Below are 25,425 nucleotides of genomic sequence, written 5' to 3' on the forward strand. Positions count from 1 at the left end.
GGTGGAGAAGTAGATGGTCACTTCTCCTGTGTGCCCTAACCGGGACTCAAACCTGGGACTTCCATACACCAGCTGATTCTCTACTGCTGAGCCAAGTGGCCAGGGCCAAAATAGTTTCATTTTTGAAAGAGAGCTAAGAAGTATATTCTTTTCCCGTTAAAGCAGTGGACTTTTACACAAAGATACAGACTTGAAGAATTTTTAATAAAGCACTAGCAAACTAAATGCTGCCTATAGTCCTCCTGATCCTCATGAGTTGTAGTGGGGGAGAGAAAAATCCTTATTCTAAGAGAGTTCTTAAGAGTTACTGGTATGCTTTATCATCATTCCAGACAGGGTTTAGCACAGGAGTTGGGAACCTTTTTGGCTGAGAGAGCCATGAACGCCACATATTTTAAAATGTAATTCTGTGAGAGCCATACAATATCTTTAACACTATATACAAGTAAATGTCTGCATTTTATGTAAGACAAACACTCTTAAAGTACAATAAGTCTGAATTCTTTTTAATAATGTTGTTATACTGTTGCTAACCAATGATGAATAAAGTACTTCTTACCATTAACGTAACTTCTGGTGCTACATGGTTTTGCTGATGGCTTTGTATTCTGCTTGATACATGGTGAGGTTAAGCTTCATGCAGGCGTTGAGACTACCATCTGTTAAATGTGATCGTAGGTTGGTCCTAACATTCTTTAGATGTGAGAAAGACTGCTCACATGCATACATAGAGCCAAACATTGTCAGTACAGCAATACTCACACGCTGCAGTGTGTAGTATGTGACAGGAAGCACGTTCCAAGTTTTGACAATCAGCTGATCCGCGGTTGAAGTTTTTTCATTTCTCTCCACTTGTGTTTGTTCGCCAACTCCGCTTGCTGTCGTGCAAGTCTTTCCAAATCTTCATTCAGTGACTTGAACTTATTCACCCACATATCTGAGGCCTTCAGGTCAGCAGCTTGTAGCTCAAAATCTCTGACGGAGACACCGGGGATGTAACCCAGGTCGGTGCTGTACACTGCACACTCCTGTGGATGGGTGATGAACTTAAAAAGACGAGTGCACTCACGAAATTATCCAAAGCATGCTTTGAATGACTGCAGGAGATTAAATGTGAAGTCCGCTAGGTGCTGGAGATCAAGATGTTGAGCAGGGTCACTTGCTGTGCATGCATCTTTAAACTCTCCCAGTTTTTCAAAGTGTAGTAAACGACCTGTTTCAATGTCGGTGATGAAGAGTTCCAGCTTGTTTTCAAATGCAAACACTGCTTGTTGAAGGAATAAGACTATATTTCCAACACCTTGCATTTTCACATTGAGCTGGTTCAGATGTTCAGTCATGTCCATGAGATAGTAGAACTTCAGGAGCCCCTCAGTGTTAGCAAACTCAGGATGCTTGATGTTTTTCATTTCAAGAAAAGTCCGGATTTTGCTCAGACAAGCTGCGAAACGGCTGAGTACCTTCCCTCTTGACAACCAACGCACCTTGCTGTGCAGAAGCAGACCAGGATAATTATTCCCAACTTCATCCAGCAGTGTTTTAAATTGGCGATCATTTAAAGCTTGGGCAACAATAAAGTTGACCACCTGAATGACCAGCGACATCACCTCACCAAGCTGCTCGCCACACATCTGAGCACAAAGTGCCTCCTGATGTAGGATGTAGTGAAAACTTAGGATGGGTCTCTTTTCATGTTCACTAAGAAGTGCTACGAATCCTCTGTTTTTCCCCACCATGCATGGAGCACCATCAGTACACACCGAAATAAGTTTATCAACCAGTAGATTTTTTCTTTAGTGAACTCAGTGAAAGACTTGAATAAATCCTCCCCTCTTGTTGTCTCTTTCATAGGCAAAACAGCAAGACTTTCCTCACATAGTGTGTCACTGACTGCATACCTTGCAATCACGCTGAACTGGGGTAAATGGCTTACGTCTGTTGACTCATCCAAAGCGAGAGAAAAGAATGGTGCTGCATTTATGTCCTTCACTTGTGTTGCCTCAATTTGATTTGCCATCATGATGGTATGATCATGAACAGTTCTTGCTGACAGAGGCGTTTTTATTCATTTGATTATCTTGTTTTTATCTGAAAAGTTGTCACAAAATTCATTGGCAACATCAAGCATGAATGTTTTGGCATACTCCCCATTTGTGAATGGCTTTCCGTTTCTCACAATTGCTAAAGCACCAGCAAAGCTAGCTGAATTCCAGTCACCTTGTTGGGTCCAAACATGGAGTTGCTGCCAACTAGCTTGCATTCTGCACAGTAGCTTTTGACATACTTTCTTCCTGCTGTCCCCCACTCGATGTTTCGATTCAAATGTAGTATGGCATGTGTCAAAGTGCCGCTTTATATTTGACCATTTCATTGATGCAATTTTATCATTGCATATTAGACACCCTGCAGAACCTGCTCTCTACACAAAGGCGAATTCCTCTGTCCATTCCTGCTGAAAAGTACAATACTCCGCATCTTTTTTTCTTTTAGCCATCTTCTTCGTCAAAAGGGTTTCTGCAATTAGCTGGCTGACTACTTGATTAAAAGGAGGAAAGTTTACTTCCTGACCTCACAATGACCCATGTACGTTACGCATTATCCAATAAAAATTTGGTGTTGTTCCAGAGGACAGCTGTGATTGGCTCCAGCCACCTGCAACCATGAACATGAGCGGTAGGAAATGAATGGATTGTAATACATGAGAATGTTTTATATTTTTAACGTTATTTTTTTATTAAAGATTTGTCTGCGAGCCAGATGCAGCCATCAAAAGAGCCACATCTGGCTCATGAGCCATAGGTTCCTGACCCCTGGTTTAGCATAAGGAGGGTAGAATCATGCTGATAGCCTTTGGGGTCTCAGAACATGGACCCCTTTTCTTTTTTCTTTTTTTCTCCTTTACAGAGACAGAAAGAGGGGTAGACAGGGACAGACAGATAGGAATGGAGAGATGAGAAGCATCAATCATTAGTTTTTCATTGCACGTTGCAACACTTTAGTTGTTCATTGATTGCTTTCTCATATGTGCCTTGACCGCGGGCCTTCAGCAGACTGAGTAACCCCTTGCTTGAGCCAGCGATCTTGGGCTCAAGCTGGTGAGCTTTTTGCTCAAACCAGATGAGCCCACGCTCAAGTTGGCGACCTCGGGGTTTTGAACCTGGGTCTTCTGCATCCCAGTACGATGCTCTATCCACTGCGCCACTGCCTGGTGAGGCCATGGACCCATTTTCATCAGTTTGGAGGAAGGAATGGCTTATGTCAGCAGTCTCAGGAGATATATTTAAAAGCACAGATACTATCTATACCAGGGGTCCCCAAACATTTTACACAGGGGGCCAGTTCACTGTCCCTCAGACCGTTGGAGGGCTGGACTATAAAAAAAACTATGAACAAATCCCTATGCACACTGCACATATCTTATTTTAAAGTAAAAAAACAAAACGGGAACAAATACAATATTTAAAATAAAGAACAAGTAAATTTAAATCAACAAACTGACCAGTATTTCAATGGGAACATGCTCCTCTCACTGACCACCAATGAAAGAGGTGCCTCTTCCAGAAGTGCAGTGGGGGCCGGATAAATGGCCTCAGGGGGCTGCATGCGGCCCGCGGGCCGTAGTTTGGGGATATCTGATCTATACTCTTATATCTCATATCCTGAAAAGATGGTTTTTGGATCCTCCTTTTCAGGTGACCAGTCAGGTGTAGTCTTTTCTACACCTGAAACATTTAGGGCAACAATGTTTAAGCACATTTGGGTTACAAAGGTATTCCAGGGGTAGCCTGTTGAGCTCTAAGGTTAGTAACCCATCAGCTCTTTAGTATCAAATATCATATTAGTGCCTAGATATAAACCACTATATTATAATCAAGTTACACTAGCCAGCTTAAATCTAAGACTGTTTTTTATCATTATTATTTTAGGGATCAGTCTAGTAACTAAAAAAACTTATTACCAAGTGATATTTGCCTTGAGTACCATAAATGGATTGTCTTAAGAATTTCTACCAAGACATTAGGGATGTCAGTGTTAATTTTCTCAACCTTAGGAGTGAAGTGATCTTCAACCTTATATTGTTGGACGTAGCCTAGGAAACAAACAGTGCCTCCTTTGTACAAAAAATATTGGTTTCAGGCTTCCCACACTGAATTGTACCCAAGCAGACACCAAACTAAGCATCCGTTTAATTCATTTGTGTACAGCATTTCAGGCTGATACATTTGTAGCCTGCCAGGCTGGTCCACTGGTCTTTTGTTTCACATTCCCTCACTTAGCTGAGTTGCTCTATACAGCTGAAATGGACATCTCTGCCTTAGAGGACACCTCCCTATATATACCCTTACCAGAGGAACTAAAATGGTGGGATCAGTTCAGACCCTTAGTCTTTGTCAGGGAGAGGATGTTGAGATAGTACATTAGGTAGGACAACTCTGAGCAGATGGTACTGAACTGTACAGTGGTTTTGCATAGGAGAGATATCAAAACACTGGAAGTGTATAATCCATAAAAAGACTGATTTAGAAGAGTTGAGTCAAAAGATCCCAACAATTATCATCTAAAACTCTCTTAAAAGACATAATTATCATTTCAGTTGGCGACAGAGCCAGAACTCAAAACCAACATTTCTGATTCTTAAATTTCTTATCTCTAATAAAAAAATCCCTCCCCCCTTTACTTAACTAATCATTCCAGATGCTTACATTCCCAGTTTGGGGATCCTCTACACATGGAAACCTCCTAAGGTCCCTAATATTTGGGTTAGATGCTCTTTGTGCTCCAACAGCTCCTTGTGCTCCATGTAGTTGCTTGCATTAACTTATTAAAATATTAAATTTGAATTTACTTGTCTCTTCCACTAATCTGTAAGCTCCATGAATACAGGGACCATGCCTGTTTTTTTATTCTTTTAAAAAAAATTTTAATTAAATCTATATATTTATTTTTAATTTATTGTGTTAACATGGATTCAAGTGTCCCACTAAATATAACTCCCTTACCCTCATCCCCTTGTCCCCCATTATCCCCCCTTTACCCCTCTGCCCCTTACTTCCTCCCCCTTCCCTGTGGGATTTGCTGTCCTGTTATCTGTATCTGTGTTATGACTATATAATTTCACTAATCCCTCACCTTCTCTGATCCCATCACCTCATCTCCTTGCCCTCTGACAGCTGTCCCTCTGTTCCCTGTGTCCCTGCCTCTGCCTCTATTCCATTACTCAGTTCACTTTATTCATAAGATTCCACATATAAGTAAGGTCATATGATATTTTTCTTTCCCTGCCTGGCTTATTTCACTTAGCATAATAATTTCCAGGTCCATCCATGCCACTGCAAAAAGTAAGACTGTCTTCTTTTTCATGGCCGTGTAGGATTCCATTGTGTGTACATACCACAGCTTTTCAACCCACTCTTCATATTTATTCAGTCTAGCAAGGTGCTAGGCTAAGGTACCTCAGTATTTATTGAAAGTCTCACATGTTGAAAGCTCATATGTTAAAAAATAAAAGAACTAGTCAGGATTCCAACGTTCAAGAATTGTATTCACAAAGCCTGAAATTAAATGAAAACTAGAAAGACTGAAGAAGATCCCTTTAGTATAAGACGGCTTTTGCGTCAATGGAACACACTATAACATTAATGGTGTTGAGAAATGCTGGAATATATCTTTTGTAGACTAATCCATTGACAAATGAACAAAAATTGTACTGTGAAAATAATTTAAGGCATGCAGTTGGACTAGGACTAAGTACACTAATATATGCCTAACAGGATGCTGAATAAAACTTTCCTCTTACATTAGAATTAGCATCCAGGATCCCTCAATGGAGGACAAAGTGTCCCACTTTCAAAAGCCAATCAATTAGGGCCAGATATGAGAGGCCTTCTATTTCTATTTTATTTTATTAAATTTAATGCAGTGACATTGATAAATCAGGGTACATATGTTGAGAGAAAACATCTCCAGATTATTTTGAGATTTGATTATGCTGTATACCCCTCACCCAAAGTCAAATTGTCTTCCGTCACCTTCTGTCTGGTTTTCTTTGTGCCCCTCCCCTCCTCCCACACCCCCCTCTCCTTCCCGCCCCATCTCTCCCTCCCCACCCCCCACCCCGTTACCATCACATTCTTGTCCATGTCTCTGAGTCTCATTTTTATGTTCCATCTATGTATAGATTCATATAGTTCTTAGTTTTTTCTGATTTACTTATTTCACTCCATATAATGTTATCAAGGTCCATCCATGTTATTGTAAATGATCCGATGTCATCATTTCTTATGGCTGAGTAGTATTCCATAGTATATATGTACCAAAGCTTTTTAATCCACTCGTCCTCTGACAGACACTTGGGCTGTTTCCAGATCTTCGCTATTGTGAACAATGCTGCCATAAACATGGGGGTGCATTTCTTCTTTTCAAACAGTGCTATGGTGTTCTTGGGGTATATTCTTAACAGTGGTATAGCTGGGTCAAAAGGCAGTTTGATTTTCAATTTTTTGAGGAATCTCCATACTGTTTTCCACAGTGGCTGCACCAGTCTGCATTCCCACCAGCAGTGCAGGAGGGTTCCCTTTCTCCACATCCTCTCCAGCACTTATTCTGTGTTGTTTTGTTGATGAGTGCCATTCTGACTGGTGTGAGGTGATATCTCATTGTGGTTTTAATTTGCGTTTCTCTAATGATTAATGATGTTGAGCATCTTTATTATATGCGGCTTAAGTGTCTGTTTGTTGCCGATAGCTTATTGGTTGCTTGCGTAACTGTACTAGCCAATGGGGTGAAGTTGCCATGGCTGAACGCAAATTGAGCGTGTCAGGGGGAAGGTGAACATTTGTTTGCATTGGCAATCATCTGCTTTTGAAACAATTTAAGGCTGAACACAAATTGAGCGTGTCAGGGGGAAGGTGAACATTTGTTTGCATTGGCAATCATCTGTTTTACATAAAAACTACGTCTTAACGTAATTTCTTTTAAGAATGCCTCCTAGAAAATACAGCACTGAAGAGGAGAGAAAAGGAGCTAAAGCTGCACAAAAATGGCTTTCTCGACAAAAAGAAACCACTGAGCAGAGAAAGACAAGGCTTGCTTCAGTCGCAGAGCAAATGCGTCTTTCTCGGCAAAATGAGACTGATGAGCATAGAGAAACAAGGCTTGCCTCAGATGCAAGACAAAAAAGCCTGTCTCGACAAAATGAGTCCCTTGAACAAAGGCAGGAGAGAAATGCAAAAAAAACGACAGAGTAATGCTGACCAAAACACAAAAAGGATTAAAACACTTTGAAATGGAGAAATTTTAATTTTTGAGCATTCCTCTGGTGACATGAATATTAAATGTGAACACTGTCAGTCCTTAAACTTCAAGTTAGAAACTAATCGATTTGACCGTGGCAAGAAAGGATTTTCTCAATGTTGCAAGTATGGAAACATTGTAGTTCCACTAATTCAGAATTATCCACCACTCTTGAATAAATTATTGACTAATCAGCATCCAAATAGCAAGCGGTGGCTCTTAAGAAATGTACCGCCAGTGGTTTCCTTCATTGCACTCTACTTTAAGCAATTAAGCAAGTAGAAGGGGGAAACCCCATGGGGCACTAAGCAAAGGGGCGTCCTCGCCGCCTGCCCTGGGTAATTCAGTTTGAATTAGCAGACACCTTTGCACAAATCATTTTAATTACAATTTATAATATCTAGAACAGCGGTCATTTCGTATGACCGCCGGGCTTTCTAGTTTTTCATATGCCTATTGACCATCTGTATGTCCTCTCTGGAGAAATGTCTATTCATTTCTTTTTCCCATTTTTTGATTGGATTGTTTGTCTTCCTGGTGTTGAGATTTATAAGTTCTTTATAAATTTTGGTTATTAACCCCTTATCAGATGTATTGTCAAATATGTTCTCCCATTGTGTAGTTTGTCTTTTTATTCTCTTATTGTCTTTAGCTGTGCAAAAGCTTTTTAGTTTGATATAGTCCCATTTGTTTATGCTGTCTTTTATTTCACTTGCCTGTGGAGATAAATCAACAAATATATTGCTCCGAGAGATGTCGGAGAGCTTAATGCCTATGTTTTCTTCTAAGATGCTTATGGTTTCATGGCTTACGTTTAAGTCTTTTATCCATTTTGAGTTTATTTTTGTGTATGGTGTAAGTTGGTGGTCTAGTTTCATTTTTTTGCAGGTAGCTGTCCAATTTTCCCAACACCATTTATTAAAGAGGCTGTCTTTACTCCATTGTATTTCCTTAGAGAGGCCTTCTATTTTCACTATCAATGAGACCACTCCATGTTCCTATTTCTTAAAATACTGAGAATAATGGGGTGTTCCATTGTAGGTAACAAATCACCCCAAAGCTTGGGTAGCTGAAAACAGTGACAATCATTTTATTATCCGTCATGGTTTCTGTAGATCAGAAATTTGGAATGGAACTGCTGGATGATTCTGACACAGGGTCTCATACACTTGAAGTCAGATGGGTGGCTGGAGTTGGAACAGCAGGAGGCTGGAGCAGCTAGGGGCTGACAAGGCATTTCTCTCTTTTTGGTAGTCTTAGGACCTCTCTATATGGTTTCTCTACATGCACTAGTTTGAGATTCCTCACAGCATGGTGGCCTCAGAGCAGTCAGACTGCTCACTTGGTGGCTCAGAGCTCCAAGCACAAGTGTTGTAGCTATGAAGGCATAGCTATATCACCTTTAATGAGGTCACAGTATGTCACTGCCATACTCTTGGTTGAAACAGTCACAAAAGTCTGCCTACTTTAAATAGGAGTTGATATAGACCCTACCTCTCTGCTTAATAATATCAAATTCACATTTAAAAAAACAAACATGTAGTATGGGAGATAATTAGATTTGTGGCTCTCTCTGTAAAACACAATCTGTCACAGGGATATTTATCTATTACAGGTCTTTGGTCAAAGAAAAATGTTGTGCTTTTTCCTTATAGTTGGGGAGAATGATGTTCCCTCTTAAAGCTAACCGAGGGTGAAGGTTTTGTTATTGTTATATGCCACTGAGTCACCTCTGACTCCTGGTGATGCTATGAATGAGTGATGTCCACAATATCCTGTCCTCAACAGCCTTGCTCAGCTCCTGTATACTCAAGTTTATGGCCTCATTTATGGAGTCAATCTGTCTTATATTTGGTCTTCCTCTTTTCCTCCTGCCTTCTATTTTACCCAGAATTATCCTTTCCAGAGAACTCTGCCATCTCTTGATGTGCCTGAAGTAGGATAGCGTCAGTTTTGTCATTTTAACCTCTTATAGTGTTTCAGACTTAATTTGCTCTATGACTCACTTGTTCATTTTCTGGCAGTTCAGGGTATCCACAGAGCTCTCCTCCAACATCATAGTTGAAACGAATCCATTTTCTCCCTATCAACCTTTGTTACTGTCCAACTTTCACATCTGTGCATAGCAACTGGAAATAAGATGTGGATGATTTTATTCTTGGTCTCTAATGATATATCTTTGCTCTCAAAGATCTTTCCTAATTCTTACATTGCTGCTTGAGTCTCAGCCTTCTCTTGATTTCTTGACTGCAGTCATCATTTGAATTAATGACTGAACCAAAGTTAGCAAAATCTCTAATAATTTTGATGTCTTCATTATCTGTGTTAAAGTTGTATGTTTTTTCTGTTGTCATGATTTTTGTCTTCTTGATGTTCAAATGCAGTCAGGGTAAAGGTTACCAGGTCATTATTCAAACGGCTGCACGTGCCTCTTCATTCCCCAATTGGAAGTCTGCTTAGACAGCACGTTTAAATTTGCTCTTTGCTTGCTTGAGCAGAGAAGAAAACTGGAGAGAACAGGGTTGTGGTGATCAGCCTGTATACTCACTGGAGTGGTAAGGATATGTGTTTCCTGAGGCTAAATGAATACTGTTGATGCATGCCCAAAAGAGCTGCCCACCAGGTAAGAGGACCAAGCAGCAAAAATCTGTGGGCCATAAGCCCTTGGAAAGTAGGCTCTCCCACATCAGGGGTTTGAGCACTGGGGAGGCCCTACAGAGTTTACCCAAGAGAGCTTGTATTTGGAGCCTGCAACCTATAAGGTATAAATGGCCTATGAGAGTTACCAGAGAAACAAAGACAACAATCAGATAATTCCAACATGTATCAGAGTCAGGGTTGAACCTGAGACACAGAACCAGTAGGAGATTAATTACAAGGAATTGGCTTATGCAATTATAGGGGCTGGATAAACAAGTCTGACATCTGTAGGGCAGGCAGCTGGAAAAAAAAGATTAAGAGCATGTTGGAATGCCATGAGAATAGACTGAAATTTGTTGTCCACAAGCAGTAAGCAAAGAAAGGTCATAAGCAGGCTGGAACTTCAAGGGCTTGAACTGTTTGCAATCTCTGAGCTCAGGAAAAGCCTAAGCCTTCTTTTAAAGGGTTCACCAATTAGGTCATGCCCACCTAGGATAACTTTTTTTTGGTTTTTTATTTTTTTATTCAGTGAGAGGAGGGGAGTTAGAGAGACAGACTCCCATATGAGCCCCAACTGGGATCCACCTGGCAAGCCCACTAAGGGGTGATGCTCTGCCCATCTGGGCCATTACTCTGTTGCTTAGCAACCAAGCTCTTCTTAGTGCCTGAGGTGGAGGCCATGGAGCCATCTTCAGTGCCTGGGGCCAACTTGCTTGAATACAGCCATGGCTGAAGAAGGGGGAAGAGAGACAGAGGGAGAGGGGGAGAGAGAGAGAGAGAGAGAGAGAGAGAGAGAGAGAGAAGAAGAAGAAGAAGAAGAAGAAGAAGAAGAAAAAGAAGAAGAACAACGACGACGAGGAGTGGAGAAGCAGATCGGTGCCTCTCCTGTGTGCCCTGACTGGGAATTGAACCTGGGACATCCACATGCTGGGCCAATGCTCTACCACTAAACCAACTGGACAGGGCCCCACCCAGGATAACTTAAAGTCAACTAATTAGGAACTTTTATCACATCTGCAAAATACTTTTTCTTTTTTTAATTATTAAGTGAGAGGCAGAGACAGACTCCCAGATCCACCTGGCAAGCTCCTTATGGGGTGATGTTCTGCCCATTTGGGGCCATTGCTCTGTTGCTCAGCAACTGAGCTATTTTAGCACCTGAGGTGAGACCGTGGTGCCATCCTCTGTGCCCAGGGCCAACTTGCTTGAATGAGCTATAGCTGTGGCGGGGGTGGAGGGGTGGAGGGGTGGAAAAGCAGATGGTCACTTCTCCTGTGTGCCCTGACCAGGAATTGAACCTGGGACATCCACACCACAGGCCAATGCTCTACTGCAAAGCCAGCTGGCCAGGGCCTGCAAAATACCTTGACAGCAGCAGCTAGATTAGTGTTTAAATAACTGAGGAATGTAGTTCAGCCTAACCAAGTTTATAAATCAAAAAGCCATCACACAACAGCAGCCAATATATGAGATATGTGTCCCTTTGCTTTTTCTTCTTCCCTGTGCCAATACACCAGTGGAACTAGACCTTAGAAGAGGGATATGGAGGGATATGGAGGCAAACCATATTGCCTTCCCCATAGATTCCCAAGGGAGGAAATGGGAGGACTTAAATAACAGACTACATCTTCTCCTGACTCATGGCCTTGGAGCTATAAATTTGGCATGCTGTAGGGAAGGTGGAAGCTTTGAATGGATATGTCACAATTTTAACAATGGACAGCAAGTGGGAAGTTATGTTATTTGAGATGTCATTAAGATACTGGCTGACTAGCAAAGAAAGGAGATTTAATATAGCAAGTTTGGGTACAATAACTGGAGACAACACTCTACTGAGTTAAGACAACTAAATAATAAAATGATTAGATTACAAAATTAGATGAACTATTGAAGATATTAAACAAAGAAGAAAAATAAGTGGCTAGAATGGTTAAGGAAGGCTTATTTCTAAAAGGCATAATTTGTACTGGGCCTTCTTTTTTTTTTTTAATGTTTTATTTATTTATTTATTATTTTTTACAGAGACAGAGGGTGAGTCAGAGAGTGGGATAGACAGGGACAGACAGACAGGAACGGAGAGAGATGAGAAGCATCAATCATTAGTTTTTCATTGCGCATTGCAACACCTTAGTTGTTCATTGATTGCTTTCTCATATGTGCCTTGACCGGGGCCTTCAGCAGAGCGAGTAACCCCTTGTTGGACCCAGTGTCCTTGGGTTCAAGTTGGTAGGCTTTTGCTCAAACCAGATGAGCCCCTGCTCAAGCTAGTGACCTCAGGGTCTCGAACCTGGGTCCTCTGCATCCCAGTCCGACGCTCTATCCACTGCGCCACCTCCTGGTCAGGCTGTACTGGGCCTTCTTAAAAGATGAGTATTTAGAAAGAAGGAGCAGTGGGGAAATATTGAGAATAAAGGCTTAGAGAAATAATATGTACACGTGGGGTGTGAGGACAAGAACACTGGACTGATCAAAATATGTGTGTTAAGAAGCCAGTATTGATAGGCTCTACACTAGGCAAGGTCATGAGAGCCAAGCAGAGGAAATGAGATTCAATGAGGTAGTCAGTAGGAAATCACTGTAGGTTCTTGAATGGGGAAAGCTTGAGGGAAGTTTTGTTTTCAGTCTTTTAGAGACAAATTAATGGAGTAGTAGTATAATATAGAATAGATGGATTTTAGGTGAGAAAGATTGAGATTCAAGGGGGCTAGTTAGGATGCTATTGTAGTATTCTAGATAGGAATGAACAATAGCCTGATCCAGAATCACAAAGGTAAAACTGGAAGAAGGGAAATATTTCAAGGACAAAAACAGTAAGATTGATAACCAGACAGAAGTGTGGTCGCAGAAAGGATAACTCAGAGTTTTCCTTGGTTTCTAGTTTGGGGAATTAGAAAAATGGTGGTATTGCAAATATGAATAAGGAAGTTTGGGAAGGAAAATCTGTATGGGAGACCATGACTATTAATTAACTTTGTTATTAAGCTGAAGTCATAATTTGAAATGGAAATGTCCTGATAAAAGTTGGAAAAAAAGAACATCAGATTAGCTTGATTGCAACATGCATGAAGGACTGCAAGTGGAAGAATTTGAAAAGCTTGGAGGCACAGGTGGTGGTTTATTATATAACTTTTTCCAACTGAAGGCAGTATCCAGTAGAAAAGAAAGTAGTAAATAGGAATGGAATAGTTGGCTACCCAGATGGTGTTGAAGAACAAAATAGAGATTGATATTTGGACCATGGTTTAAGATCCTGGAACTGATAGGTTTTTGGCAAGGAAAAGGAAGTATGTCATGAGAATAAACAAATAAAAAGGTTTCCTTCCTCCCTCCCTCCCTCCCTCCCTCCCTCCCTCCCTCCCTCCCTCCCTCCCTCCTTTCTTTCTTTCTTTCTTTCTTTCTTTCTTTCTTTCTTTCTTTCTTTCTTTCGGGAGTGGAGGAATCATTTGGAAGGAAATTGTTCTTAAATGGATAGCTAGATAATGAAAGAGAACTAGGTGAACAACTACAGGGTTCAAAGAAAGAATATTGTATAAGATTCCCAGTGTTTCAAAAGAGTTAATTATAGGTGAAAGGAAGCTGAATTTACTGTTAACAATTATTGAGAGTATACTGTATGTCAGCACTGTGGAAAATTCTTTATGTGTATTATTTCATAGAATCCTTAAAAGAAGCTTAACTTTTTCCCTATTCAATGTGTTAATACTATCTTTCCATGTAAGTAAAAAACTGCAGTCTTTTTTTTTTTTTTTTGTATTTTTCTGAAGCTGGAAACGGGGAGAGACAGACAGATTCCCGCATGCGCCCGACCGGGATCCACCTGGGACGCCCACCAAGGGCGATGCTCTGCCCACCAGGGGCGATGCTCTGCCCCTCCGGGGCGTCGCTCTGCAGCGACCAGAGCCACTCTAGCGCCTGGGGCAGAGGCCAAGGAGCCATCCCCAGCGCCTGGGCCATCTTTGCTCCAATGGAGCCTTGGCTGCGGGAGGGGAAGAGAGAGACAGAGAGGAAGGAGGGGAGGGTGGAGAAGCAAATGGGTGCTTCTCCTATGTGCTCTAGCCGGGAATCGAACCCAGGTCCCCCGCAAGCCAGGCTCTACCACTGAGCCAACCAGCCAGGGCTGCATTGTCATTTTTAATGGATGCATAGCATAGTATTCCATTGTATGAAGGGTCATGTAGAAAGCTACAGCAAATTTCTCTATTAAACATTTTTCCACACCATTTTGTATGAGTTTTGTTTTTTTTTTTTAAGACAGAGAGAGAGAGAGAGAGGGACAGACAGGAAGGGACTTTTTTTACTTATAATTTATAATATAGACAAATAAACACAGTGAGAAGGAAAGTTTTTACCTAGGTTATGTTTTTCTTATTGAATTGGTAGAGAGACAGGTAGGAATGAAAAGATGGAAAAATATCAGTTGTTTGTGACATAAAGATATGAAGTAGAGTCTGACCAGGCGGTGGCACAGTGGATAGAGCGTTGGACTGGGATGCAGAAGGACCCAGGTTTGAGACCCTGAGGTCGCCAGCTTGAGCGCGGGCTCAACTGGTTTGAGCAAAAGCTCACCAGCTTGGACCCAAGGTCGCTGGCTGGAGCAAGTGGTTACTCCATTTGCTGAAGGCCCGTGGTCAAGGTACATATGTGAAAGCAATCAATGAACAACTAAGGTGTCACAATGGAAAACTGATGATTGATGCTTCTCATCTCTCTCCGTTCCTGTCTGTTTGTCCTTATCTATCCCTCTCTCTGACTCTCTGTCTCTGTAAAAAAAAAAAAAAAAAAAGATATGAAATAGAGCTTAATGAGTAAAAAAAATAAGCAGAATGAGAAACAGGAGCAGACTTAAAATGAGAAGGTAAAAGGGTAGATCATTTCAGTGGGCCTTATATATCTAATAAGGCATATTACCAGGTCATCTCTTCCTATTACACTTTTAAGAAAAACTTCGTTTGCAATCTCTATTTCTATTATTTAGTTTATATGATTATAATAGAAATGAAAACTAAATTTCAACTAAATGAATATGTCCATTTGTCTTTTTTTCTTTCTTAAATAGAATTATTTGAAGAAATGGATACTTCTCCTTCCAAAAAATATCCAGTTAAAAAACGGGTGAAAATACATCCCAACACTGTGATGGTGAAATACACTTCTCATTATCCCCAGCCTGGGGATGATGGATATGAAGAAATTAATGAAGATTATGGAAATTTTATGGAAGAAAATCCAAAAAAAGGCCTCCTGAGTGAAGTGAAAAGAAAAGGAAGAACTTTTTTTGGAACCATGGATACCCAACCTCCACCAACAGAAGACCCAATGACCAATGAGATTGGTCAGTTCCGGAGTTTTGCAGAAAAAAACATTTTTCAATCCAGAAAAATGTGGATAGTGCTGTTTGGATCTGCTTTGGCTCATGGATGTGTAGCTCTTATCACTAGGCTTGTTTCTGATCGTTCTAAGGTTCCATCTCTAGAACTGATTTTTATCCGTTCTGTCTTGCAGGTCTTATCTGTGTTAGTTGTGTGTTACTACCAGGAGGCCCCCTTTGGCCCCAGTGGATATAGATTACGACTCTTTTTTTATGGTGTATGTAATGTCATCTCTATCACCTGTGCTTATACATCGTTTTCTATAGTTCCTCCTAGCAATGGGACCACTATGTGGAGGGCCACAACCACAGTCTTTAGTGCCATTTTGGCTCTTCTACTTGTAGATGAGAAAATGGCTTTTATTGACATGGCTACAGTTATTTGTAGCATCCTAGGTGTCTGTCTTGTCATGATTCCCAATTTAGTTAATGAAGAAAATTCCTTGTTAAACGCTTGGAAAGAAGCCTTTGGATACACTATGACTGTGATGGCTGGGCTGACCACAGCTCTTTCCATGATAGTATACAGATCCATTAAGGAGAAGATTAGCATGTGGACTGCACTGTTTACCTTTGGTTGGACTGGGACAATCTGGGGAATATCTACTATGTTTGTTCTTCAAGAACCCATTATTCCATTAGATGTAGAAACCTGGAGTTATCTCATTGCTATATGCGTCTGTTCTACTGCAGCATTCTTAGGAGTTTATTATGCCTTGGACAAATTCCATCCAGCTTTGGTCAGCACAGTACAACATCTGGAAATTGTGGTAGCAATGGTCTTGCAGCTTCTAGTGTTACACATATTTCCTAGTGTCTATGATGTCTTTGGAGGGGTAATCATTATGATTAGTGTTTTTGTCCTTGCTGGCTATAAACTTTACTGGAGGAATTTAAGAAGGCAGGATTATCAGGAAATATTAGACTCTCCCATTAAATGAATACCTGATTATTATCTTGTTAACCATCAATTATTAATAGGTACACTGCCATTTTAATATTCACCTATGTCTTTTGTGTTGTATAATTGACAGAGTGCTATATAATATTTAATTACAATATACAGATGTAGAAAAATATATTCTAGTCTATTATATTCAAAAACAAATATTAAATATGTGAAATGCCATGAACCTCTTGTCTTTCCTGTTATTAACATAAGGTAATTGTTGTAGAAGGAGAATGTTAAACTTACATCACTAAAGAACAACACAGGGTTGATGAACCCTTTCAGACAGAACTTCAGTGGTCCTAAAATTCAAACATTAGAAAAATGTTCATGCCCAGTGTTTTCTAAATATTCAACAAAATCCTTCAATATTCAAAAATCTTCATTTGTGAAAAGTACACTGTAAGCTGAAATGCTGCACACCAAGCCCTGTTTGTTATGTACTTGCACTAGAAAAGTAGAGGTGATTTGGCTGGGTAAGGGAGCTTGTGTTAAGGCAAAAAGAGGGAACACAAGAAAGGAGTTAGTTTGTCGATGACAATGGTGCTTATCCTACCTTAGAACAGGAAATTGTTCTTCCTCTTGCTATGCTGTATTAGGCAATGCATAGGAAATGGAGGTAATAAGAATGGATTCTTGCCAGCTCTACTTAGTCTATGCCATTTTTTGACTTATGGTGTGAGGCCTAATAAGGGGCAGGGTCTACTTATTTTCAGTGATAGGATTTCTTCCAAAATTCCCCTTGTTTAGATTTTGTAGCTAGTACAAGTATGAGCTTTAGTACAGGTACTCCTTGGCCCTGAAAGACACTAGCAGTAATCAAAGTATAGCAGAAAATTGATACAACATGGTATCCTCTGATTCTTTATAAAAGGGCCTAAAAAGTCTGTAAAAGCATATAAGGTGGCATTAAGTTGGGTCTGATTTGGGAAATTTTTACTAATTTAGCACAAACCAATGTTGATATGGTGCTGGTTATTAAGCTATTGTTACTGAGCTCTCAATTCACCCTTCTATACTTTCTTCTGTGATGCTATGGCTCAGACTGTGCAAACTACATTTTTCCGATGGTAGCTGATGTCTCACTAGGTTCCTCCAATAAAGGCCATTAGAAGGAGACTGGAAGTCAGGAGAAGGGGCAAAAGAACTTCTTGCTTTCCATTTGTTTGCAGTTTCTATCACTGTTACCTCGCCAATAAGCAATGGCCCCCCGTTCCAGCAGAAGCAATTGATTTCAGCCCTGAGCTTCTTTTGGTACACCTCCATCCCCAAGCAGCCTCTTCATATCCCTCTCAGTACAGGAGGGCCAGCTAGACAGCATCCTCTCAGGAACTGGAGCTATGGTTTAGGCGGGTCATTCCTCTGAGATTTTGAGACCTGATAGTCCAATCTCAATTCCTCTTTTTCACTAGCTTTAGGAGGTAGCTGCTCTCACAGTTATCACCTCTGGGCTACTTCAGTGTTCCTTTTTTGCTTTTTCAGCTCATCTGTTCTGGACAATGTTGGCTTTTGGTTCTTGAGTTTGGCAAAGAAAGAATTTAGAGCCAAGAACTCTAGTGCAAGAGGAAGTTTATTTAGCATGCACAGCAAAAGTATATCTGAAGAGAAGATTTGACCAGGCTGTTCAGAGAGCTGCCTTGGCCTTTTAGAAAGAAAGTCATAGAAATAGAAGTGAGCCAGTTGGGCTGTCTGACCTCAGGAAACAAGTTACAGGACAAAAGAGGGACCCTTGGAAACAGGTTCAGGGGGTTAGCCAGGAACAAGCTGCCACTGCCCTCTGTTCCCGATTGCAAGTTTCATAGGGACTCTTAGAGCTTAGGAAGAAGCTAAGATACATCCCTGAAGAAAGGAGGTATGCATGTTCTAGAGCAGTGGTCTCCAACCTTTTTTAGGCCACGGACCGGTTTAATGTCAGAAAATATTTTCACGGACCGGCCTTTAGGGTGGGATGGATAAATACACAAAATAAAATTATGCGACTGGTATAAAAACTTTGGTATTTTTAAATATAATTGTCGAACTTACAAGACAAGCGTCAAGAGTGAGTCTTAGACGGATGTAACAGAGGGAATCTGGTCATTTTTAAAAAATAAAACATCGTTCAGACTTAAATATAAATAAAACGGAAATAATGTAAGTTATGTATTCTTTCTCTGTGGATCAGTACCAAATGGCCCACAAACCGATACTGGTCCGTGGCCCGGGGATTGTGGACCACTGCTCTAGAGAGAGCACATGCTGGGTTCTCTGTCTGAAGGGTTTTTATCTGTTTTCTAAAGGCTGGAATTTAAGGGGAGGTCTCAGGGGAGGACCTCAATAGAATATTCATTAGCTTTCCTGGTGTGTCCTTCACTATGTTGATGCATCAGAATGAGTGCAGAAGTCATTCTTTGGTCAGTTCACCCACAAAGAATGTCACCTGAAAGAAACCGGGACTGAGGCAGGTCTGCCCCAGCAGTCTGAAATGTGTAAGATAAGACCTTGTGATTTATTAACTGCCTGTAAATTGCTCAGTTTGTTCAGCTGTTTCCCCATTCCACTTGCCAAGGAATTTTCCTAGCTTCTTAATATCTTATCTCATATCAGTGTTAAATTCTCTCTGTTGTAATATCTTGTGATTTTTATTTTCTTCATTAATGTTTCTCCACACCTTCCCCAACAGAATCCATAGTCATTAGTAGGGTACCTGCGCTTTTGGGAAAACATTAACACTCAGATTTTCCAGGAATTATAGACACTGGCTCTCAAAATAAATTATCCAAATTGAAGCACAGAAAGAAAAAGGCTTGAGTCTGACAAGGTGGTGGCACAGTGGACAGAGTATCAGACTGGGATGCAAAGGACCCAGGTTTGAAACACCAAAGTCGCGGGCTTGAGTGTGAGCTCATCAGGCTTGAGAACAGGCTCACCAGCTTGAGCACAGGGTCACTGGCTTGAGCCCAAAGGTTGCTGGCTTGAAGCCCAAGGTCACCAGCTTGAGAAAGGGGTCACTTGCTCTGCTTTAGCCCCCCATTCAAGGTACATATGAGAAAGCAATGAGTGAACAACTCAGATGCCACAATAAAGAATTGATGCTTCTCATCTCTCTCCCTTCCTGACGGTCTGTCCCTATCTGTGCCTCTCTCTGTCACAAAAAAAAAAGAAAGAAAAAGAAAGAAAAAGACTTGAAAAAAATGAACAGCACCTAGAATGACATGTACTAAGGACTAAGTCTAGCATAAATATAGTCTCAGAAGAGAAGAGAGAGTAGGGCAGAAAAAAATATTTGAAGCGGTAATAGCCAAAAGTTTTCCAAATTTGAGAAAAAGGAAAAAACAACAAAACCAGCAAAACATAGAAACAGGGGTATGTAAACCCAAGCAGCATTAATACAAAGAAAGCCCCACACCTAGTAACATAAGTGTAACTGCTGATAAACAGATTAAAAACCAAAATAAAACAAAAAACACCAAAATCTTAAAAGCAGCCAGAAAAAAAGACATATGACACTCAGGAAAGCAATGATAATAGCAGCAGGCTTTTCATCAGGAGAAATGGAGGCCAGAAAACAACAGAAGGACATTTTAAAGTGCTAAAAGAAAACCTTTTGATGGCTTCTCATTGCCTTGCCTATAGGATAAAGTTTAAGGTCCTTAACTTCAATAAGCCAGTATTGCTCACATTGTCAGTTTTCTTCTGCTCCAGGAATATTATTGTGTAATACCTATTTTATGCAGACTTCTCTATGTAGAAAGCCCTTCTTTTTGCCTTACCGTACACGCTTCTTCAAAAAATTTGAGGTCTAAAGACTGGGTGTGCGGCCCTGGCCAGTTGGCTCAGCGGTAGAGCGTAGGCCTGGCGTGCGGGGGGACCCGGGATGGCTCCTTGGCCTCTCCCCCAGGCTCTAGAGTGACTCTGGTTGCGGCAGAGCGACGCCCCGGCTCTGGTTGCGGCAAAGCATCGCCCCCTGGTGGGCAGAGCCTCGCCCCTGGTGGGCGTGCCGGGTGGATCCCAGTTGGGCGCATGCGGGAGTCTGTCTGACTGTCTTTCCCCGTTTCCAGCTTCAGAAAAATACAAAAAAAAAAAAAAAAAAAAAAAAAAAAGACTGGGTGTGCATTATACAGTGGTTGGAGATTTTTTTTACTTGCATTTCCCGCTTTTTTGCACTTGTTTTTATGCTCATTGTTGAAGACAGTGATTTGTCATCAGATGCAGATGAGGACAAGCTAATGGATGGGAGTTTTGATAGTGATGAAAAGTTGTAGGAATTTTATGATGAATAAAACTTGAGTTCAATAACTTTATGTAATACATTTAAAAAAAAATTTTGGGCCCCCAAATTAAGGTACATCTTATACATGGGAGCGTCTTATACATGGTGAAATGTGGTATTGTCTAACTAGCCTACCTATACAACTCTCCTCCCCTTGTGGCTTAATGTCTCCCTGTACATACTATCACAGTACTTACTACAGTATATTAATAAGAAGTATCTGTTCATTCTCTGACACTAGATTGAGCTCCATTAAGTTTACAACTGATCTTTAGAGCTCCAGTACCTATTGTAGTACCTATTACAGAGTAGACTCTTAATAAATTTTTTTGTGGAATTAATTCCCATAAAAGTATAATAATATTCAATCCAGAAATTAAATTTTGTTTTCAGGGTCCACTAATTTTTATACTTCACAGTTGAACCTGTGATTAGTTATTTCTTGCTGATTATTAGGTAGGGCTACTTTTTGGTCCTAAACAGTTTTACCTGGGATGTGAGGGCGATCTGGCTGCGACATCGGTCACCCCATTGATCGCCAGGGTTGATTCGGCTGATCTGGCTGGCTAGGCGGGTGTCCCCTTCCTCCCTCACCGCTCCATGTGCGTCCCTCCCGAAGCTGCGCGCTTGGTCGAAGAGGACGACCTTCCCCGCTAGAGAGGACCGTTCTTCGGTCAAGGGTATACGAGTAGCTGCTCTCCCCTGCTAGAACCTCCAAACAGTTTTACCTGACAATTATGCTAATCAGATCATTCTCTCTAATTGATTCTAACCAAAAACTATCAAGTTTCCTGGGAACAGCCTTGAGACATGAGGCTCATTTTTTTTCCTTGTCTTCCTAAATCCTTTTCTTGGGGATTAATGAAGTGAGCTGCCTGCAAGTTTTTATCCTAGACAGATTTGATACTCATATCTCAAGCCCTATTTCCAGTTCATAGGTCTTAAGCTGACCTAATTTTTTTTGTTGCTTGATTCTAGCTAGACCCTGGTCCACTCAGCACTAATTAGCGAAGGTGATTCCTGTTTTTGGTTTGAGTTCCGCTAAAAGAGAAGAAAAAGAAGCAACATGCATGTTTATTTGGAAGTTGGAGAGACTGTGTGTGAAAGTCAGTCTCTGGAATAACTCTCCCCCCATAAGAACATGGACTCCATTCTTTCTAACTTCATCATACTGCAATTTCATACATGACTTTTTGCCTATTTATTCTTCCATCCATGCTTTCTTCTTTCATTTGTTTCCTTAATTTTTAACTTCTTCTCTTTTTCATATATTTTCTTGATTTTTTCCTTTTTAAAAGAGTTCTTCGTAAAAATGGATGATGAGGAAACTTAAGCGAAAAAAACTAAAGGAAATAATAAAACATGTTTACAGGGAACTAAAACACTTTTGAATCTCTTGATTCTACTGCTTCAATAGGTGGCACATGGTAGTCAAGAAATCTGCATCAAAATCTTGTGAAGGGTCTGTTAGAACACTGGCCCATTCAAAATACATATACCCTTACAAAATAAAATCTAAACTTATGACTCAAGCATATTTTTTCTGGGTTTATTTTCCCCACTTACCGTAGGTGGTATAAGCTATTATATTTTATGGCAAAGACTACTTTACACATCCCTGTCTACATCACGTTTTATGTGTAACTAGGATTGAACTAAATTTTCCTAAGAGTTTGCTGTATGATTTTGGAGAAATAGTTTTAACCTCTGGACAATGTTTTCTCCAGCTTCAAGAATAAATATAATGTCTCAATCCATAAACTATAAGATGTATCAACAAATAAAACTATTGTATTAGTCAGCTCAGGCTGCTGTTAAAAAATACTGCAGACTGGGTGGTTCAAACAATAAAAATTTAATTTCTCATAGTTCTTCAGGCTTAGTTCCACATCGGGCTGCCAGCATGGTCAGTTTCTTGTAAGAACTCTCTGGCTTGTACATGACTGCCCACTCACTGTGTCCTCTCATGGTTAAAACAGAGAGCAAGCTCTCTGGGATTTCTTGTTATAAAGACACTAATCCTATAGGATTAAAGCCCCATTCTTATCATCTCAGTCCATTTAATTACCTCCAAATACAGTCAAATTGGAGGTTAGGGCTTCCACATACAAATTTTGGGAGGGCACACACAATTCAGTCCACAGCAGCCACAATCAAATATACAATGGTATTCGGACCCTTAGAGTAAATTCAAAATTCACTTACATTATTCACTGTGGATGCCAATAATGTACAGCAATAATAGACTTGCTATTGCTTAGAGGTCCATGATCTATTTCCAATAGCTAATCTGAAGCCAGGAACGGTCCACAGGTAATTTGAGCTTGACCTTGTGATACTATACATGGCAAGCAACCTACACACTTATTTGCATTCAAATGAATTTTGAAGTTAAATGCAGAAAAGTGTGAACTCTTGGGACTTTGTGTCAGGGCCAGGATTAAAAATGGGAAAGGGATTTGTATTAACACCTTCAACAATATTTACCAAGGATATGTCTGAAACAGGCTATGCACTGGGGAAAAACAACACTGACATGGCTCCTAACTTAAACGCAGTTTATTTCAGACTAGGTAGGAATATGGGCAAAGTATTTCAACACCTGGATGGAGAATATATCAGTGTTCCATGAAAGGTACCTCACCCTCCTCAAGCCTAACCTGAGCCACAAAAGCTGGTTAGGAAGAAATGAAACATGTTGCGGGGGGCTGTAGCCTCGCTTCAGGAGAACTAACTTACTAACGACCTGGCTGGTGCTGGGCCCCTAAGAGTGGGCCGGCCTGTCACCAAGGCCACTGGGCTTTCTCCTCATAGCATGACTGCCGCAAACAAGACTGGAAGTTACCTACACACCAGTCTGACGACACTTTGAAAACCCTTAGAGCCATCTTATTTCAGTTTGTAGCTTAAATTAAGCCTACACCTTACATTTTTCTTTCAGGTCCCCATTTCAAGGACTTTTGGTTTTTCTTTTTTGCTCCCCGCCCCCCAAGCACCTTCATCCGCAAAGATTCTCTTCAGGTGCAGAAACCTGGAGGAAGATCCCAGAGCAGTTGGGGCTGATCTCGGGAAGCAGTCATTTTTTTTGCTGTGGAGTCTCTCCTGAGGGGGCGAGGAGAAGGCCCAAAGTAGTCAGTTGGGGAGGAGAAAGCAACGCGAGTCTAGATGAAGGCCAGAGCTTCTCACCCTCTCCAGCTCTCCCTGCGCCGCGGAGCCTCAGCTCACGACACGCCCAGCACGCTTGATTGACAGGCGGACCCGCCCAATCCCAGTGCGGCGCAGACGGCTCTCGCGTCAGGGATGAAAAGATAGGGAAGATCGAGCCTATCAAGTTGGGCCAAGAGAGGGTTTCCTGCCCGTGGGGGTCCGCCCACGGCTTCGCGGCCAATCGGCATCGCAGCTCCGCCTACCCGCGGCGCTCGCCCTGCCCCTCTCCAGAGAGCTACGCGGCGGTGGAGGGGAGGCCTCGTGCCGTAACGGCAATCGCGGTGGCCGCGGCGGCGTCCCAGTGTCCTCCTCAGGTGAGCTGGGGCCGCAGGGACTCGGCAGAGGGAAGGAGAGACGTCTTTGCCAACAGGAAGATGCACGGAGAGCCTTTCCTTCTCTCTGCGTCCGTACAGTCGGCTCATCTTTGCGTCGCTTCCTCTTCCCTGGCGAAGTTAGCCCCGGGGGCGCCGTCTGCCGGCCTGGAGCTGAGCCGGAGGGGGCGGGGAGGCCACTCGGCTGGGTCTGGGTGTTTGCATTGCGGCTCCGCGCGACCCTCCGGCCACTGCCTCGGGGGTTGGGGGGCGCGGCCCCGCCGCTTTGCTGCCCGCCATCGTAGTGCCAGGTCGGGGATGAGTATCCCGGGCTGCCACCTCTGCGAGGCTGGGAGATCCTGAGTGCAGCGTGCGCGTTTCTGTTTCTTTTCCTCCTCTAAAAGTCTCGTCTGTTGTGGCCTAATGCAAGGCCGGGAAGGTAGGGACGTGGTAGAGACGGGAAAGGGCGCGCTTATCTCTAGCCCGAGCCCTGTGCAGAGTGTGGACATCCTCGGGATGCTCCCTCTGCCCCTCCCCCCACCCAGCCGGTTCCCCTCGTTCTTGGGAAATCTGGGTTATTTTAATCGTGTGGACTTGCTGTAGGTGCTTGGGCTGTGAGCTTTTGAGTTGTAATATATCCAATTAAAAAACGATCTTGGTAGATTGGTTTTGTAATCTTATGTGTTTCCATAAAAGTTAAATTTGCTGTTAGGAGCTCAAGAAGCTGGATTTTGTTCAGGGCTGAGAACTGTAACATTGTAGACGTTCAGTTAATGTCGAACTAAGGAGCTGGTCACCTAAAAATAGTTTTACACTTTAGATTCTGTAAGAAACCTTACGAGGTAGGAAAGAATGAAGTTAAGGAGAATTTTATAACCCCATTTAGGGTAATGAGCGAAGAAGCTAGCTGAATGTCTGGTCAGAATTGTTAAGAGTTGCAAGAGGTATTCATTTTTAAAAATCTTCCTTCGGTGGATTTCTAAAAACCCAACCATATAATTTATTAAGCAACCATAAAACGCTGAGCCTAAAGTCTCAGTTTTCAGCGAGGTCTCCAAGTAAATGGGGAAATAATTCAAGAAGGTTTTGTTTGGTAATTGTCAATAATGTTCAGTTTTTCAATAGGCATCTCATTCATAGTTTGATTGTAATTCAAGAATTATGCATTGGTTGGTTAACGGTTTCATTCCATCTTGATCACAAACTCAGATTTTTTTTTTCTTTGGGGAAATTGTAATTTGTGGGAATGAGCTATAGTATCTGTAAAAAAAAAAAGCTATAATATCTTGACCACTTTGCAGAGTGGTCAAGACTCCTTACTTGTGCTTGTTCACATATTAAATTTTAAATTGTGTGCTTTATTTTTTTAAGCATTATTTTTTAGTCCATGTAAATAAAACGTGAA

The 25,425-nt window shown here is 41.5% G+C and overlaps 2 protein-coding genes across 3 annotated transcripts in view; both read left to right on the forward strand.

Annotated features, from left to right (window-relative positions):
• SLC35G2 (solute carrier family 35 member G2) overlaps positions 1-16,424 on the forward strand; it is a 70,853-nt gene extending 54,429 nt beyond the window's left edge. For both annotated transcript variants that reach the window (XM_066244509.1, XM_066244508.1), the window contains one exon: positions 14,990-16,424. In XM_066244509.1, the coding sequence (XP_066100606.1) occupies positions 15,004-16,242 (1,239 nt within the window). In that variant the 5' untranslated portion in view covers positions 14,990-15,003 and the 3' untranslated portion in view covers positions 16,243-16,424. The remainder of the gene's footprint in view (positions 1-14,989) is intronic.
• A 7,499-nt stretch (positions 16,425-23,923) lies between these two features.
• The window catches only part of NCK1 (NCK adaptor protein 1), a 92,779-nt gene continuing 91,277 nt past the window's right edge, over positions 23,924-25,425 (forward strand). Inside the window, exon 1 of the mRNA XM_066244510.1 lies at positions 23,924-24,023. The gene's annotated coding sequence lies outside the window, so the exon portion shown is untranslated. The remainder of the gene's footprint in view (positions 24,024-25,425) is intronic.

Source organism: Saccopteryx bilineata, chromosome 10 (assembly GCF_036850765.1).
Source record: "Saccopteryx bilineata isolate mSacBil1 chromosome 10, mSacBil1_pri_phased_curated, whole genome shotgun sequence".
Lineage (NCBI taxonomy): Eukaryota > Metazoa > Chordata > Mammalia > Chiroptera > Emballonuridae > Saccopteryx > Saccopteryx bilineata.